General features: G+C 43.5%; 1 protein-coding gene across 1 annotated transcript; it reads left to right on the forward strand.

Annotated features, from left to right (window-relative positions):
* Positions 1-7,334: 7,334 nt before the first annotated feature.
* comtd1 (catechol-O-methyltransferase domain containing 1) lies at positions 7,335-18,008 on the forward strand (the record flags this gene model as incomplete). Its single annotated transcript, XM_084321396.1, has 7 exons — positions 7,335-7,389; positions 8,135-8,253; positions 8,832-8,937; positions 15,306-15,424; positions 17,417-17,471; positions 17,567-17,700; positions 17,856-18,008. 7 exons carry the CDS (start codon positions 7,335-7,337, stop codon positions 18,006-18,008), a joined length of 741 nt encoding a protein of 246 aa, XP_084177522.1.
* Between the last annotated feature and the right edge of the window lie 334 nt (positions 18,009-18,342).

Below are 18,342 nucleotides of genomic sequence, written 5' to 3' on the forward strand. Positions count from 1 at the left end.
AGCTAAAAGCAATTGGTTTTGATAGTTTATCAGTGAGCTGGATGCAATCCTACCTGAAGGGGAGAGAACAGATGGTGGAGGTAAACGGTACCCTACCCCAGTGAACTGTTCCTGTTCCCGGACAACTCAGCCCTGCTGGTCTCTGACAAGAACAAGTTACAGGTTGAAAAAGCCCTCAGCTCACAACTCGGCAGAATCTGCACCTGGCTTGCTGATAACAAACTATCATTACACCTACCTGGGTAAAACAGAGTCCATTCTCTTCGGATCAAATAACAAACTCAGCAAGACCAACGGCTTCTCTGTTACAGTGGGTGACAATATTGTCACAAAGAAAGATGAAATTACATACCTGGGTTCCATTCTAGAGGAAAATCTTTCCTGTGACAAGATGGCATCCAATGTAATCAAAAAAGTCAACCAACGAACAAGATCCTTGTACCGGATCTCCTCTCTGGTAAACAAAAATACCCTGAAAACTCTAACAGGAGCACTCATTCAAGGGTACTACGACTATGCTTGCACCTCATGGTACCAAAGCACCTCAAAGGCACTAAAAACAAGATTACAAACATCACAAAACAAACTGGTGAGACTACTGCTTGACCTTACTCCTAGAACCCACCTCACCCCTGCCCATTTTGACAACCTAGGATGGCTTAGAGTAGACGACAGAGTACAGCAACTTGCAATGGGCCTGGTCTACAAGATACACTACACCACTAAGGTACCCATGTACATGTCAAAATACTTCCCAAAGGTCAGTGAATACCACGACCACAACACCAGAGGGAGGTCCACAAAACATGTCCAACCCAGATTCGGCTCAAACAAGGGACTAAACATGTTCCGTAATTATGCCACATCAATGTGGAACGCCCTACCCACAGTGTGAGAGCCTATTTTCAGACAGCCATTTGCTAACCTTAGAGAGTTCCTCTCCTAGCATTCTTTGGAGTGTACTCAGATCCGTATGGGAGATGAGCAAAGCTGAATCATCTGCAAATAAGAATAAATTACAAGAACATGCATCTCTCATATCATTTATCTACAGATTAGATTATATCTGTATATCTGTATGTTGTGTATGTCATAAATGTCATTATGAATTGAAAATGGGGGACCCTGATGTAAACAAGACAAATGTCTTTCTCTGGTCTGCCTCCCCTTAACAATTGTGTGTATTGAGCTGTACTGTATTGTACCCATTCTGCAATCTGTTAATTAAAGTTTTCAATCAATCAATCAGCACCAAAGCACCGCTGTTTTTAGAGAAAGCTATCAGCTCTGCGTGTGTGGAGCAGGATAAAGTACAAGGTCTGATCAAAATCGGTCTCAGAGGTTCTGCTCTTGCCATATTAAACAAGCTAACAGAATCAGATTCATCACTAAGTACGTTTGCACAGTACAATCAATTTGTTATGGTACAGTGACAATACCAGCAAACTATTTTCAAGACGAGAGAGGAGATGGGAGCTGAGTTAGCAGTCAGCACTGTGAGTGAGAGGAGGCAGGGCTGTTGGGCAGCGGTGTGCATATGTGTCACTGTCGGAGGCAACTCTTGAAGTTGGCAGATTTAAAATTTGAAAGTACATAAACCTTGTACATCTTTGCCATGTTTTCTATGCAAAATCATTTTCATCATCTTCAAAGTAACTGATGGGTTCAGATGAATGTAGTGGAGTAAAAATACAAAGTTGCCTTAAATGAAAATATTCAAGTAAAGTGACCGCCAGAAGGGGGGCTATGTGAGACTGTTGTTCATTGACTACAGCTCAGCGTTCAACACCATAGTCCCCACCAGACTGGTGGACAAGCTGATCGAGCTAGGTCTGAGCTCCGCTCTGAGCGCCTGGATACTGGACTTTCTGAGTGAAAGGCCCCAGGCGGTCAGGGTGGGGGGTCAGACCTCCAACACCATCACCCTGAGCATCGGGTCCCCCCAGGGCTGTGTTCTGAGCCCCCTGCTGTACTCACTATACACACATGACTGTGTGGCCAAGTTCAGCTCCAACTCCATAGTGAAGTTTGCGGACGACACAGTGGTGGTGGGGCTGATCTCTGACAACAACGAGAAGGCCTACCGGGAGGAGGTTGAGATACTGGAACGCTGGTGCCAGGACAACAGCCTGCTCCTGAACATTGGTAAAACCAAGGAGGTGATCGTGGATTTTAGGAGGAGACAGCAGGAGACACACACACCACTGAGGATAAACGGGGCTACCGTGGACAGGGTGAGCAGCTTCAAGTACCTGGGGGTCCACATCTCAGAGGATCTGACATGGACAACACACATAGACTCAGTCGTAAAAAAGGCGAAGCAGTGCCTCTACCACCTGAGACAGTTAAGTTCAGAGTATCTGGGAAGATACTCCAGTCCTTCTACTCTGGAGCTGTAGAGAGCATCTTGACTGGAAACATCACTGCCTGGTATGGAAACAGCACGGCACAGGACAAGAAGGCCCTACAGAGAGTGGTGCGCTCAGCCGAGCGTACCACGGGTATTGCACTACCACCCCTGCAGGTCCTATACAACAAGAGGTGCAAATCCAGAGCCTGCAGAATAATGAAAGACCCTCACTACCCCAACAACAGCCTGTTCAAGCTGCTGCGGTCAGGCAAACGCCTGCGAACACCAGCAACTAAGACAGAAAGACTTCGGCTCAGCTTCTTCCCCCAGGCCATCAGAGCCTTGAACACTGAACTCTCCACACACAAGCACACATGAGCACACACACAACACACACACTGTACACGCTCACACACTATAGCAGCCACTTAAATCAAATCAAATCTATTTGTAAGGCCCGACAACACACGTTAATGTCTCCATGGGCCGGACACGTCTTCTTTAAACAAGTCAAGAACAAACATAACAATAAGTCAAGAACACCATAAGGTCCAACAAATTTAAAATAAATGCAAATAAATAATAGAATGCAAGCACTCACATTGACAGTATGGGAGACCAATGAGGGCGTTGGAGGAAGACATTGCTGGTATGAAGCACAGCAAAAGGGAGGGCCCGACCACCGGCTCCGTTAGCAAAGAAAAGGCAAAAAAGCTTCCCTGCAGTTAGACTGCTGTTGGTCTAATAGTGCTCAAATGAAATTGGAAAATTCCTGGTACATACGTCATACACAAGTCAAGTTGATCAAAGATCATTCAGACTCAATTATTCGTCGCAGACTCGCGAGAGAAGTTGTCACAGAGCTGTCAAAACGCAGGGCTGAAGAGCTAGAATTGAAGGTTCACTCTGCTCTGACAATTGCGCATTGACACGCCCACTACACAAAGCTATTACTCGCACAGTGTGCTCCTAAATTATTTTTACAGTTCGCACATATCTATTTTCAGGGGGAAATGAGAGTGAAATAGTCGCACTGTAGAGCCCTGTTTGATAAACATGACTTATGCAAATCTCTCTCACGTCGGTTTTGCTATTTGGCTTCCTGCCGCACTTTAACATGAGCACACACACACTTATGCTGCACACGCTCACACTTATGGTCACTTTACAAAAGGAAAGGTCACTTTAAGAATAGTATAACTTGAGATTGTATAATATAGCATTGTATAGCAGTGTACATAAAGACCCAGTACCTCATCCGTAGCTAACAGTGTATTGCACTACCACAGGACCTAGCATGTCCTACCATGCTCTGTAAATAACTCATGTACATATACCGATATGCCCTACTTTGTTTACTTGTTTTAATGTCGTTCTATTGGATTCTTATTATATATTACTATTGTATTATGCACATCGTTGCGGGCAAGACCCCCCGCATTTCATTGTATACTTGTATGCCGTGACAAATAAAACTCTTGACTTGACTTGACTTGACTTGACTTGACTTGACAAGTTGTACTTATAAAGGGGAATTTCTGTATTTGAAGATCTGGACCCTATTTTTCCGTCATATGGGGTAAAAATAAATAATAGGGACATGTTTGTAATTAGTCTAGTATTGAGGGAGATCACTTCAGCTGGCAGCTGCAAAACAGGCTACAATGGGCAAATGTGCATGTCAAAGTATGTCCACTAAAATAGCTTTTTCTTTGCCACTCATATTGTCATTATGTGTCTGACAACATTATGTAAAGTATCCCTACAGAGACAGACCTTTAAAATATTAAATAATAAATAGACAGGGAAAGGCGCTCGCCACTAACGCAGGAGATGTTGGGTTCGAGCCCAGCTCTCGGCGTTGCTACCAGCTTGGCTGGTCGTTCATACTAACACAATTGGCAGTGTTAGGGGTGGGAAAGCTGGTGGGTGGGGTTCGGACGTTGTGGACAGCGACTCCTACAGGTCGGTTGGTGCGCCTGTACAGCAGAATCAGGAAGTAACAGGGGCAGCGTGAGCCTCCCACGCGTTACTCCTCGCCACTGAGAGATTGCGCTGTACAGGTGGAAAGATGCAACAGCTGCCTCCTCGTGTACCGGAGGGGACACGTGATGCAAGGCTTGGTCCTCACTGCAGCCGACCAGTGGGAGGCATAGTCTAGCAACGTTCGAGACAGGGGAGGGGAGAATTAAAGGGAGAATTGGCAAGGCGAAATTGGGATGGGAGAAAAATAGAAAAATAAGGAGAAAAAGTGAATACAAAATTATAATAATAAATAGACATTTAAAATATTTAATTAAATAATAACGTCATGCGAGTTAGCAAGTTAGTCAAGCAAAATATAATGCTAATTTGCTGATAGCTAATATTAAATACACACAATGTTTTGACAGGGTCTGCAGCTCCTTGGCTGTTCTTTCTTTCAGCTTTCAAGAACCTCTCATTTATATTTGCTACGTTGATCAAAGTGGTTAGACAAATCAAACTATCTGCACAAGAACTACCTGTCGGCGCTAATACTGTGCTCGTGTCTGTGTCTCTCTAGATGAGGAACAAAGATGAACACCACCAGGGAGCGCCAAATGGACCCTAATAACTGAGGGGAACAGTTGTTCTAATTGTCATACCTAAATGTAAATGTCATACCTGTCTGGTGATAATGATCATAATGACTGCTGAGGCTACACAAGCCATGGTATTTTGACAAACATGCATTGAGCATATTGCAAAACCGCAAAAAAAATCTTCTTCATTCATTCAATATTTATTTAATCTCGAAGGATCATTGAGAGCAAGCTCTCATTTACAGTGACGTCGAGAAATACAACACATAACAAATACAAAAAAGAAAACAATATAGAAACAGAAAGTCAATCAATTAAAAAAAAATCAATTTAAACAGAGATGAATGTTAGATTGAATATGTGAGCAAGCAGTGAGCACGAAGACGCAGGAGGCAAGGATCAAGATCATCCTCACCCTCTGACTTCTTCGTGTTTAAGCCTATAAGTGTTATGGTTTGTAAACAACCCCAACAGCACGACACAGACAGGTAGTTCAGAGTTAGCCAAAACCGAAGGGCGTATTTATTTTCACAAAACAGAAATGTGCAACCACAATGTTAATCCTCTTGACGGGAATGTCCTTTAGCCAAGTGGGCTCTGCGGCTCTGCAGCACTGCCCTAAGCAGAGTTGACTCTGCGGCTCTGCAGCAATGCCCTGCAGCTTCATGCTATCCCACTCGCAGGGAAAATAGAAACGGAGAATGTCATTAGTTCCAAAACGTAGAAAATAACAGGCAGAGTCCAGTAACAAAACAATCAACAATTCTTCAGTGTTTGAGGAAACACACAGGCAGAGTCCAGTAACAACACAATCAACAATTCTTCAGTGTTTGAGGAAACACACAGGCAGAGTCCAGTAACAACACAATCAACAAATCTTCAGTGTTTGAGGAAACACACAAAAACAGACGAAGGCCGTGAGTCCAGGGCAAAAACGAGGATCTCAATTCATAGAAAAATAGTCTTCCAAAAGACTCACCAGAAGCAAGGTCGAAGTGGGAAAACGAGGCACGGGTCCACGGAGGCAGAGAGAGAACACAGCAACAACCTCCAAGGACGCACTGGAGGAACACGAGAGGGAACAGCAGTAGAGTACGTGGTGACAAGACGACCGACACAGAAATGATCAGCAAACCCAGTATAAGAGTGCTCCCGCCTCCCGCCAAGCTGATTGGAAACTCCTCTCAGGTGCGTGATGGTAATTGGCACTGAGAAGCACGCAGTACTGGACCAGCCCTCACAATAAGTGCATTATAAACGTCACTATTACTTACAGGTCTAAATAGAAATATGTTGTTAGAGTGGTAAGAATTGGATGAGTTCTCTACTGCAGAACTAGGAGTATAGTTTACTGGAAGCATATCAGCAGGCAGCTTATCAAATAAATGGCCAGTTGATATGAAGTGATGGTTAAAAGCTTTGCATAACATCTGTTTTATTAAGGGTGGCTACGTGGCGTAGTGGGCAAGGCGCTCGCCACGAAATGCTGGAAACGCTGGGCTCGTCAGTTCGAGCCCAGTGCTCCACATTTGCTTTCAGTTTAGCTGGTCGTCCGTACTAATACACATTGGCCGTATTAGGGGGTGGGAAACTGATGGGTGGGGATCGGGCGTTGTGGACAGCTACTCCTACAGGTCGGTTGGTGCGCCTGCGCAGTAGAATCAGGAAGTGTCGGGGACAGCGTGAGCCTCCCACGCGTTACTCCTTGCCACTGAGAGATCGAGCTGCGCAGGTGAAAAGATGCGACTGCTGTTACCTCAAGTACCGGAGGGGACTTGTGCTATATATGACTTAGTCCACATTGCAGCCGGCTTGTGGGAGGCAAGAAACAGCATCCGTGACAGGGGAGGGTTGAATTGGATGATACGAAATTGGGATGGGAGAAAATATAGAAAATGGGAGAAAAAAGTGGATAAAAAAAAAAACATCTGTTTTATTAAAAAATCAAATCACTTCATCACCAATCTGAGCAGGTAGGGAGGCTTGTTTCTTTCGCCTAGGGCGCCAAATGTGCTAGGTCCGCCCCTGGGAAAGATGCTTGTTTCACAACATGCACATGTTTCCTGGTTATTGCCAAGACGTATTGAGAAATATGGGAAAACCAGACTAGTAAGTTCAGATCAACAAATCAAGGACAAACTAGACACACATGCACAGAGAGACAGAGAGAGAGAGAGAGAGAGAGAGAGAGAGAGAGAGAGAGAGAGAGAGAGAGAGAGAGAGAGAGAGAGAGAGAGAGAGAGGGGTTATTCTATCTCTATTATCATTGAATAACAAATAAGTTGTTCCACCTCCTAAGGGTTATCTTAAACAAACACTGAATGAGACCATTGGACTTTCCGATATTCCCCCTATATAAACGACTGGCACACGTGCATTCACACTCATATTCTTATAGTTTGTGATTTGCTTCAAGAAAGATGGCTGTAGATATAAAAATACATTTCTGCATTGGACTTGTCTTTGTACTAACAGGTAGGTGGGCCGGAGGAGATCTGTGGTTAGGCTGGTAACACAGATGGTTAGCTGTTAGGGGGTAAACCACCTCAATACAGTATAGTGAAAACTTGGCGTTCAGTGCCGTGTATCGACATTTTAAGCGGTATCGTCGATCCTCCTTGTCTTGTTCTCTTCCTCTAGGTCTTAAAATGTTCCTCTGTCTGTCGTCTAAGCAGCATTTTCCCAACCCGGGGGTCTGGATCCCCCAAGGGGTCGCAATATAATTTGGGGGGGGGGGGTGGGAAAAGATACAAATACCACATTTATAATCTTTGGTATATGCTTTTTACTCGTGCAATAATGATATTTGAAATCCAAGCCCCGCTCCGATCATTAATCAAGTGAAATATCAGATCCGAAAATGTGTTCATTGTGCTACACATTTACACCTACATTTTTACATTTAGTCATTAGTGACACTTTTATCCAAAGCTACTTACAAGTTCTGTACGACAAGTCAGCAGGAAGGCTCCAACTCTTTCAGCTGAGTAACAATGTTCATCAAACAGTGTTGAAACTTGAGTGCATAGTAGTAGAGACATTATTAGTAGGCCTATAGTAGGTAGTAATATAGGCAAGGAAGAGTATTTAGTTTACTTGGAAAAGTGCATGATAGTAGAAGACAGTTTGTTTTTATTAGATATTTTCAGATATTGATTGAAAAAGTGTGTTTTTAGTCGACGGCGAAAAATAACACCCCTATGTTCTTCCACTGGGCCAGGTGTGGGAAGGTCTGCCTTCATGGGGAAGAGCCACAGCACAGGTAAAGATGACCCTGTGCTCCAGTATGTGGTAAACAATTCACTGAGGGAGCATCCTGTCCTCACCAAACTCAAACTGGTAAGACTGTGAAACGACCATCAACGCTAGACACACACGATCACGCAGTTGTATCAATCGCTGAAAATAACAAAATGTCACTAAAGATTATTTGATGCTACGATTATAGGAATGACGAACTGCTTAGCGATACCACAGACATGGTTACAGTACACAAAGTCATGGTTTTAGAGTATGACAGCAGTACACATTTTGACCACTGGAGGGCAGCACAGTACACAACTAGTTTTGCTGCCCATGCTTCTGGCTCTTGGTGAATGAATGAAAACTTTATTTAACAGATTGCATAATGGGTACATTACAGTACGGCTAAATACACACAATTGTTAAGGGGATGCAGACCAGAGAAAGACGTTTGTCTTGTTTACATTTTCAATTAATTCAATTCATGGTAACAGCCAGAGGTGTGGCCAGAGAGATTGCCTGCAATCGAACGCTATGAGGCACGTTGAATCAGTATGTTGCATACCCCTGCAGTAAATAAATGTTGTGTACCCTTGCAGTAACACAATATAATTAAGATGATTGCTTGTTGGTGCTTTATTATTTGACATCTCTGTTTTTTTTTTTTTTTTTAGAAAACCCTTGAAGACCCATGGAGTATTATGCTTGTTGCCAGTGAGCAAGCCCAACTTATGGCAAATCTTATTAAACTGATCAATGGCAGTAAAGCCATTGAAATAGGTGAGACAATGTGGGTTTATCAATCATGTTGAAATATAAACTTTACTAATAGAGGTCATAGCCTACACTAGCACTATCTTAGCAGTCGGACTCAGACCTTTCTATGTACCGAGAGTTACATTTCGTCTTTTGGTCACGTTCTGCTCCCTATGGGATGTCCCTGTCACCTAGCGTGACCTTGAAAGAATGCCGCTACTTGCACCTTTACTTGTCCGGCCACGCCCCCTTCCCCCCATATGCATATAAGCAGGGGCGTGACCGTACTCCACCTTCCCAATTCTTTCACTTCAGGAAGTGTTTCGCTATACGCACACGGCATGCAAGTGGCTTTTAGCTTAGTTATTCTCTGTGGTTGCTGTTTTTCGGATCCTGAGGATGGCATCACCAACAATTTCCATCACAACCTCCTCTATGCGCCGCGGGGGTTCCCTAGTCCCACGTTCGTGGCGAGAGGGCGAGCCTCGGCGGCGCGCAGGGCTGGGTGCGCACCGTCCGGAGACCATTGAGCGCCCCTCTTCAGTAAGAAGGCCCTCCGGCGTCCCCTCCGGGGATGACTTACGGCGCAAGCCCCTCGCCGCTGCTCGCTCCCGTCATTCGGTGAGTGGCTGTGGCTGGTGGTCGGGTGGTTCCACCAGCACTCCCTCCTCCCAATCTCCGCCGTTCGCTATGGCAAACGGCGCAGAGTGTGGTGCCACTCAGAAGTCGTCGAGCGCCCCTCCCTCGTGAGAGAGGTGGCTCCGGCGTCGACATCAAACGGACCCCCGATAAGAACGGGCGTGGTCTCTCTGATGGCAGACGAGTACGGCACAAGCTCTCCACCTGCTTGCTCCCGCCGTTGCTCCCGGTGGTGAAGCAGGCAAGACAGGTGGTCGGTAGTAGGAGGAAGAGTACGCGTGGGCCGCGGGGTTCAAGTCCCCCGGTCTCTGCGGAAATGCTGGTGCCGGAGTGGACGGGGTTTCATCTTCGGTGCCTCGCTGGCGAGGTCAGTGCTCAATTAAAAAGAGCCCAGACGCAAAATGGCGAGTGGCGCGAGATGTAAACATGGAGAGAGACGCTGTAGTGGAGTGCAGTGGAGCTCACCTCGAGGGGAAGGCACTACGCCCGGCAGCAGGTAAGCGAGCAGGGCTATGCCTGGCAGGCTGTATCCCCCCCCCCCTCTTCTTCCTTCATCTCTCTCTCCCTCTGTTTTCTCTCTCTTGTACACCAACAACAACGTTTCCTTGGATAAAAATACCCTCTTAGGAGGGGCAGGTTTTTATTGAAGCAGCGTGTAAACGTTTCACTGAACGTGTTGTGTATACCTCGACGTAGAGTATGAGTGTTACGGGGCACATTTTTGCTTGTGACTAGGAGCCGCTAGTGCTCGTGTGTAAAACTTGGACCTAGGGCTTGTGGCTAGTATGCTGTGGTTTTTCCTAGGCGATGGCGCGTGCATATGTGATATGCTCGTGTGTGGGTTCGCTTGGGGAAAACAACACACGGCTGGAAGCCACCCTCCTTTTTTCACCTTGTGTGTCTCTTCGCTTTATGTGAGGTTGGGTGGGTGGAGGGATATAAACCGCTCTATGGATGTGTTATATCGATTTGGTGAAAGTTCTGACTAGGCGTGTGACGGGGAGGTGGCGCAAAACGAACACTCCCGTCAGCGTCGAGCAGGACGGGTGTGGGGCTACATTAGTTGCCCCTCTTCCCTGTTAAAGAAAAAGCTCTTTCTCCTGCCTTTTTCATCTTACCCCTTATTCTTTCCCATTGCATCGGCCAGCTTAGTGCCAGCCCCACAGCCCCCAAACAACTAGGGACTCGTTGCGAGCAGCAGTGACCAGGACAATCGCGATCGCCTAGAGCGAACTATTGGATATTATGAAAAAGACAAAATGGATTATATGGATGATGATTATGGACAATAAGGTGCGTTTCCACCAGACTATGTTGGACTCATCACTACTGGTAAAACATAAAAAAAAAACTATAATCAAACCGACCGATGAGGAAACCTATTCGGCTCCGTGGTATAGTCTGGTCCGAGCACACAATAGTAACCTGCAATGCAATGGCAAGCGAACTATTGGATATTATGAAGAAGAAAACAAAACGGATTATAGGGATGATGATAAGGTGCGTTTCCACCAGACTATGTTGGACTATGTTGGACTCAGCATTAATGATAAAACGTTAAAAAAAAACTATAATCAAACCGACCGATGAGGAAACCTATTCGGCTCCGTCTATAGTCTGGCCCAAGCAGATGAAGAAGACGGATGAGGGCTACCTAACGTTATATGTATTGATCCTGTTCTGATTCAAGACACTTTTGGACTTGAAGTGAGAAATGGAGTACCTCTAAAACAAAGGTAACATTGTTCTGTACTTTACTGAAACTCCATCATAAACCATGTGTTTGTATGATCGCAGTGTCGGATAAACGACCCCCCCCCCCCCTCAGCTTTGTGAAGAAACAAGGTAATGTATTTACCTTTGACCTGGCAATAATATAGGTTTCAAGCGAGCAGCCGCGAGATTTGCGCATACGCTGCACAAAACACACTTTATCTCACAATCTAGAAAACCAGCCTGGATTCTTTTGAAACGGGGCAATGTTTAGATTGGGATTGTGAACGAACGAGGTTATGTAGAAACAAACTCTTTTTTACATGTTGGACTATAAATAGTGTCTGTCAAATGAGCCATACTATTGTCTCCATAGCTATCAATGAGTTAAGGTCTGTGCACAGGGCCGGACTGGGGAAATAATTCATACCGGGAGATATAGCGCGAAATATAGCCCCAATCAGGCCACTTTTTAAGCGGGGGGTCTGGGGGTCCCCCACCCGGAAAAATTTTGTTACAAAGACAGCATTCTGGTGAATTTTAGTGCATGTGAATCACAAACTAATGAGCCAACAATTGCTTAGTACAATGTACTCTTATGAACCTCAAATAAAACTGTTGTGGCACTAGCAATGCTACTCTCTCCACCTTCAAAAAGAAAAAAGCAAGCGCACAACATATTTTTCTATTTACTATTATAATACAGTTAACCACTCTCTCCACCTATTCAAACAGAGCAAGAGCACAATACCATATTCACTTTACTGATGCACTACCCATCAACAGTTAAAATAGCCCTTACACAAACATTAAATAACAGACCTTTCATTGCAATACTATAATAACAGTAGCCACTGCCAGAATAGTGACACATGTATCGCGTGTGGTGAGCACACGCATGCATGCACAACGAAGACAGAAGATTGCGTTGTCTCAATAATTTTAACTATAAAATGAGCTCAAAGTATGAGTTCACTGACTGAAATTTCCAACAAAAAGCATCAATTGTCAAATAATATTGATCACATTAACTAGACTAGATGTTTTTGAGGAAATTAGAAAGGGAACAACAACTTAACCCTTGTGTCTGATCAGATTCTTATTTTTTTGATAACTTTACAGTGATTATGTTTGTAGCCAATGTGGCAAAGGTGTGTAATCTTTGAATTATCTTTGAATTATTTTGACTTTCTCTTTATCTGCCATTCCATTCGCCGCCTCCGCTGTCAATCAGTTGTATCGCCTGGTCCCGCCTCCACCAATCACAAACGGCTCCATTTCTGTGTGTGATCCGTGTGAGGGAGAGAGAGAGATAGTTCTCCAACTCTGTCGCAGACAGTGAAATCCTGGTTGTTCCCCACTCACCTAGGTTATCTAACTATCGCGCCGCGCCGCCGCCACAACTAGAAACAATGACCTGGCAAAAAAATAAATAAAAAAATTATAATAAAAAAAAATATATATATATATATATATTTTTTTTAATATTTTTTTTTTTGTATCTGTGCAGGCCAGGCCACCGGGAAATTCCCGGTGCTCCCGATGGCCAGTCCGGGCCTGTCTGTGCAGCCCAACTGGCTGAGCCACTCCAGATGATCTTCAATCTGAGCCTGCAGACAGGGAGGGTCCCGGTTCTGTGGAAAACATCCTGTCTTGTGCTGGTACCCAAAGCTGGGCGCCCGGCCGAGCTAAACGACTACAGACCAGTGGCCCTTACATCACACATCATGAAGACCCTGAAGAGCCTATTGAGACCACAGACTGTCCATGCACTTGACCCCCTACAGTTCGGGTATACCAGGAATATGCAGATGACGCTATCCTCTACATGCTCCACCACACTTAGTCTATAATAATAATAATAATAATAATAATAATAATAATAATAATATTATATTTGATTTGTAGGGCACTTTATAATTGTGGAGCAAATCTCAAAGCGCTACAGTGTAAAAGAACATAAAAGCTAGCAAGAGAGTAAAAAAAAGAATATAAAATAAGCAAGACTAAAACTAGAATGGAGTCAAAAGAACACTAAAACTAGTAAAAGAGTAAAAAAAAACATAAAATAAGAAGGGTTAAAACTAGGGATGTTCGATATTGGCTTTTTTACCGATATCCGATATACCGATATTGTCCAACTCTTAATTTCCGATACCGATATCAACCAATACCGATATATGCTAAACGAAATAATTTCATATCTATTTTTTTGTTGCAGCCTCCCACCCCTTCCCTTCCCTCAAAAGGATTTAGCTTTTTTGTCAGGCTGCTTTCGTATATAAGAATTTGTTCGTACTAGCTTGCCTGGGGGTAAATACAGGTTAAATAATAAAAATGTATTTAATATTCTTTATATATTCAAAAGAAACGATACCGATAATTTCCGATATTACATTTTAATGCCAATATCGGTAGGCCGATAATATCGGACATCTATAGTTAAAACTGGAACATAAAAATGTGTGGGGCTAAAACTAAATAAAAAAGTTTTGAGGCCCTTTTTAAAAGGGCCAGGTGGGTTATGTGCAGATTATGTTCTTTGACTTTTCGAGTGCTTTTGACACCATCCAACCTCCCATATTGGAAGAAAAGCTCAGAAAGATGGGGGTGGATCCCTCCTTCACTTCCTGGATCACAGACTACCTGACAGGACGGCCACAGTTCGTCAGTCTGGGGAAATGCGTCTCTGGGACAGTGGTGAGCAGCACCGGGGCTCCGCAGGGGACCGTCTTGGCTCCCTTCCTGTTCACTCTGTACACAACAGTGAGTCCTGCCACATCCAGAAGTACTCGGATGACACAGCTCTTGTGGCATGTGTGAGGAGTGGGCAGGAGAGGAGTACAGGGACCTGGCGGGAGCCTTCGGTGACTGGAGTGAGAAGAATAGCCTCCTACTGAACACCTCCAAGACCAAGGAGATTGTCGTGGACAAGACATGGGGATGGTGGAGGCCTATAAATACCTAGGCGTGCACCTGGACAACAAACTGCACTGGTCCCTGAACACAGATGTCCTCTACACAGGAAGGCACAGAGCCAGTTGTTTTTCCTAAGGAGGCTCAGGTCCTTCGATGTTTGCAGTGACATGCTGTACATGTTTTATCAGTCAGTGGTGGAAAGCATTATTTTCTATGCTGCAGTCTGCTGGGGAGGCAACATATTAGTCAAGAAAACCAAGCAGCTGACAAAAAAGGCTGGTTCAGTCCTTGGCAGGTGTGTGGACTCACTGTGGGTTGTGGTGGAGAGGCGCACACGGAGTAGGCTGCAGGCCATCATGAACAATGACAGCCACCCTCTCCACCACACCCTGGCAGGACAGAGGAGCAGTCGCAGTGGATGGCTCATATTGTTGCGCTCACAGACTGAGCGGTACAGCCGCACAGCCATCAGACTGTTCAACACCATATGACCCCCCTTCCTCTCCCTCTCTGTCTGTATACCGGATACTGAATTATATACTGAATTTCCCCAAGGGGATGAATAAAGTATCTATCTATCTATCTATCTATCTATCTATCTATCTATCTATCTATCTATCTATCTATCTATCTATCTATCTATCTATCTATCTATCTATCTATCTATCTATCTATCTATCTATCTATCTATCTATCTATCTATCTATCTATCTATCTATCTATCTATCTATCTATCTATCTATCTATCTATCTATCTATCTATCTATCTATCTATCTATCTATCTATCTATCTATCTATCTATCTATCTATCTATCTATCTATCTATCTCTATCTACTAAACACTAACATATTGTGAAATAATTGTAATAAATACATGACTTATGACTTGCCCCATACCATCCCATATGGGAGCACTACTATACATGGATTTAGCATGGAGGCTTTGTTCATACTGTACCTACCGAACATAATTTAGGATAAATAAATATAAATAAAATATGTCATATCTCAATATTGTCATGCCATAACTCCAATGGAACACAGTATGGATAACTCATAAACTACTGAAGGGGAAAGTCAATGTCTCTAGGTTAACTAACTGTGTATTTGTATTCTGCAGGGATGTACACAGGGTACAATGCACTGAGCATGGCTTTAGCCATGCCAGAGCATGGCCACGTGGTAGCTTGTGAAATAGAAGACACCTATGTGGACATTGCCAAGCCGTACTTTAAAGAGGTAAGACCTTATTAGGCTGCGTAAGTGTTATGTTAGGTTTATGTATCATGTTAAGGTTTACCTGACACACATTTGTGAATATTAATATTCACAGTAATTACAACATTATACCTGACTCAGATTCACACTAATTACAGCATTACACGGATAAGAGCAACTGATAATAATGTGTCAGAAGAATCCTAATGAAATGTTCTTCTGTTTGCACGTACTGTATCTAATGAACAACGCTCCACTGAAAATACACTTGATATACACTCTTGCTTAAAATATGTAAATAAAGTACTAATCGACCACAGGAAAAAGGTACATATTGTACGTTATATTATAGCGATAAGTAATATATTGACATATAAAAAAAAAAAATTACAATATGTACACATTACAAATAAGTAATTTTTTTTTTTTTTTTTTTAACATTTTCAGAAAACATTTGAGCTCCCCTGCTGGGGACACACTGTTACCTTAAACTAACAATAACTGTTGAACACTAACCCTAACCATAATCTTAACTTTATATTGTACTCATAACTGTTAAACGTTAAAAAAAATCCTCACCATAGTATTGCTGTGTTTGTATCAGGGTGGGTGGGGTATTTAGTCTAGTGGTTAGAGCACTCACTCACCACCACAGTCATTGTTGGTTCAACTCCCGGTCACAGTATTTGTTTTGGACTTTTGCCGATGCGAAACAAGATGTAAATATATAACTTATGGCTATAACATAATGTACATTATGTACTTTTTTCCCCTGTGGTCAATTAGTACTTTATTTTGCGTTTTCTGATGAGACTCAACATTTGAAGTCTTTGCTCCTTGTAGGTTCAGAAACGTTGATTGCTGCTTCCTTCAGAATGAAACCAATGCCGTAAACAGAATATGTCTGCCATCTGTCAGTCGCTTCTCAGCTAAATGCTGAGGGTGGAAAGGAGGTGTCTGCTCAGGAGACAGTATCAACAGCTGAATCAATCCTTTCACCCTCACCAGGGACGTGCACAGGACTTTAGAGGGGCAGGTGCTCAAAGGCTGAAAAGGGCACTATACCTGTGTGTCTTTTAACCGAGCGCGCGTAAGGGCCCTTTTCGGGTGGGGGGGCCCCTTTTTATGCTTTTTGGGGGGTTTTGGTGATCAAATATTGAATATTGAACTATAATAATCAGTGCAGGAGCTCACTTATCCTTGAAAGACACTTTTATCACTGACTTAAAAGGCCCATACATCTCCATAAATGTTCAGGGGGGAGGGAATAAGTGCTTACCCTACAGACCCCAAGAAGTGCTGTATATTCTGTATTGTTTAAAAAATGCCTTTTTCATTCCAATCCCGATTTGTATTTGAGATTCCCAAATCCCATCGGACTTGACTTCTTCGTGTCCCTCAATGAGTGTAATACCAGCATTCAACTGTATGCGCCACAGCGGTTTCTATCATCATCATCATCATCACCACCCACGATATGCATAAAATATATAGGTCCGTGGAGAGGCACGCTGAGGAGGCCGTGCAAACTGCAATGGAATATGGGGCATCTCTCTCTCTTTACCTAATATTTTGATTCGATCCTGACATTTTTCAGTTGGAAGGGCAGTCTATATGCGTAACGGAAGAAAAATTTAATATATTTTTTTAATCTTTTTAAGGGCACTTTTTTTACGAGGCTCAAAAAGGCAGGTGCTCAAGCACCCCTTGGGCTCTATGTGTGTACGTGCCTGCACCCTGTTTACAGTAACTGTCAATAGAAGAAGAAGGCGCCCAAGTGGCGAACAACGTAATGCGCTGCGTCACAACACGGCCGTCCTGGGTTCGACTCCCGGACCCGGCGACCTTTGCCGAATGTCTTCCCCCGTCTATCTCCAATTCTTCCTCTCTCTCTCTCTCTACCGGACTGCCCGGTAATACAAATCTACCAAAAAAAATGGTTGGATACAATCCATGTTGGCTCCTGTTTTACTCTGAATTTATACCATTTCCTTTTTTTTTCTTTTTGTATAGGCAGGGGTTGAGAACAAGATCGATGTCCGACTTCAAACAGCTACGAAGACACTGAGTTAGTGCCTTCACAGTTCTCATTATTCAATTCTGATCAAAAAAAATCAATGATTCCCTTTTTGGTATGTTCACTCTTGTTTTCCTTTTCATTAGATGAGCTCATTGCAGCCGGGGAAGCTGGGACTTATGACTTTGTGTTCATCGATGCTGATAAACGCAACTATGACAGATACTATGAGAAGTCTCTTCAGCTCATAAGAACAGGGGGCATCATTGCTATTGACAATGTAAGTATATCCCATACGACTCAATGAAATACTCAAGTATTTTTGTTGTTAACAATGATATAGCATGCTGAGGCATATGACGGTATACTGTACAGTATGCTAGGTTGTTTGTTGAAAACAGTAAATGATTAGTTTGTCACTGTCCCCATTACCAGGTGCTGTGGAGTGGTAAGGTGGTGAATCCGGCTCCTGACGATCTGACCTCCAAGGCTCTGGATACCCTCAATAAAAAACTGCACACGGATCAGAGGATTGATCTGAGCATGCTCACTGTGGGCGACGGACTGACTCTGGCTTTTAAGCGCTAGATTCATCAGCGAAGGAAGGAATGTTGCCAGGCAGCCAGTCAAAACAAATTCCGGACGACTCACCAAGGACGAACCAGAGAGCTGCTGATAAGACTTTGCAGTGAGACTGCAAGACTGCTGATTTATTACGCCCCTAATCTCACACTATATAAACTGTATAGTGCAAATTAATTTGGTTTGAGAATTGTTTTAATTGATTTGGAATAAGTGTATGCCGTGTCACACATTTCCAGTATTAGATACAGCTCAGAGGCCTTAATATTTTTTTCATTTTGATTATTTCACTTAGCTGTATTTAAGTTTAAGTTTAAGTTTATTTGGATCCCCATTAGCC

The sequence above is a fragment of the Notolepis coatsorum genome, assembly GCF_963971535.1.
Source record: "Notolepis coatsorum genome assembly, chromosome: 9".
NCBI lineage: Eukaryota > Metazoa > Chordata > Actinopteri > Aulopiformes > Paralepididae > Notolepis > Notolepis coatsorum.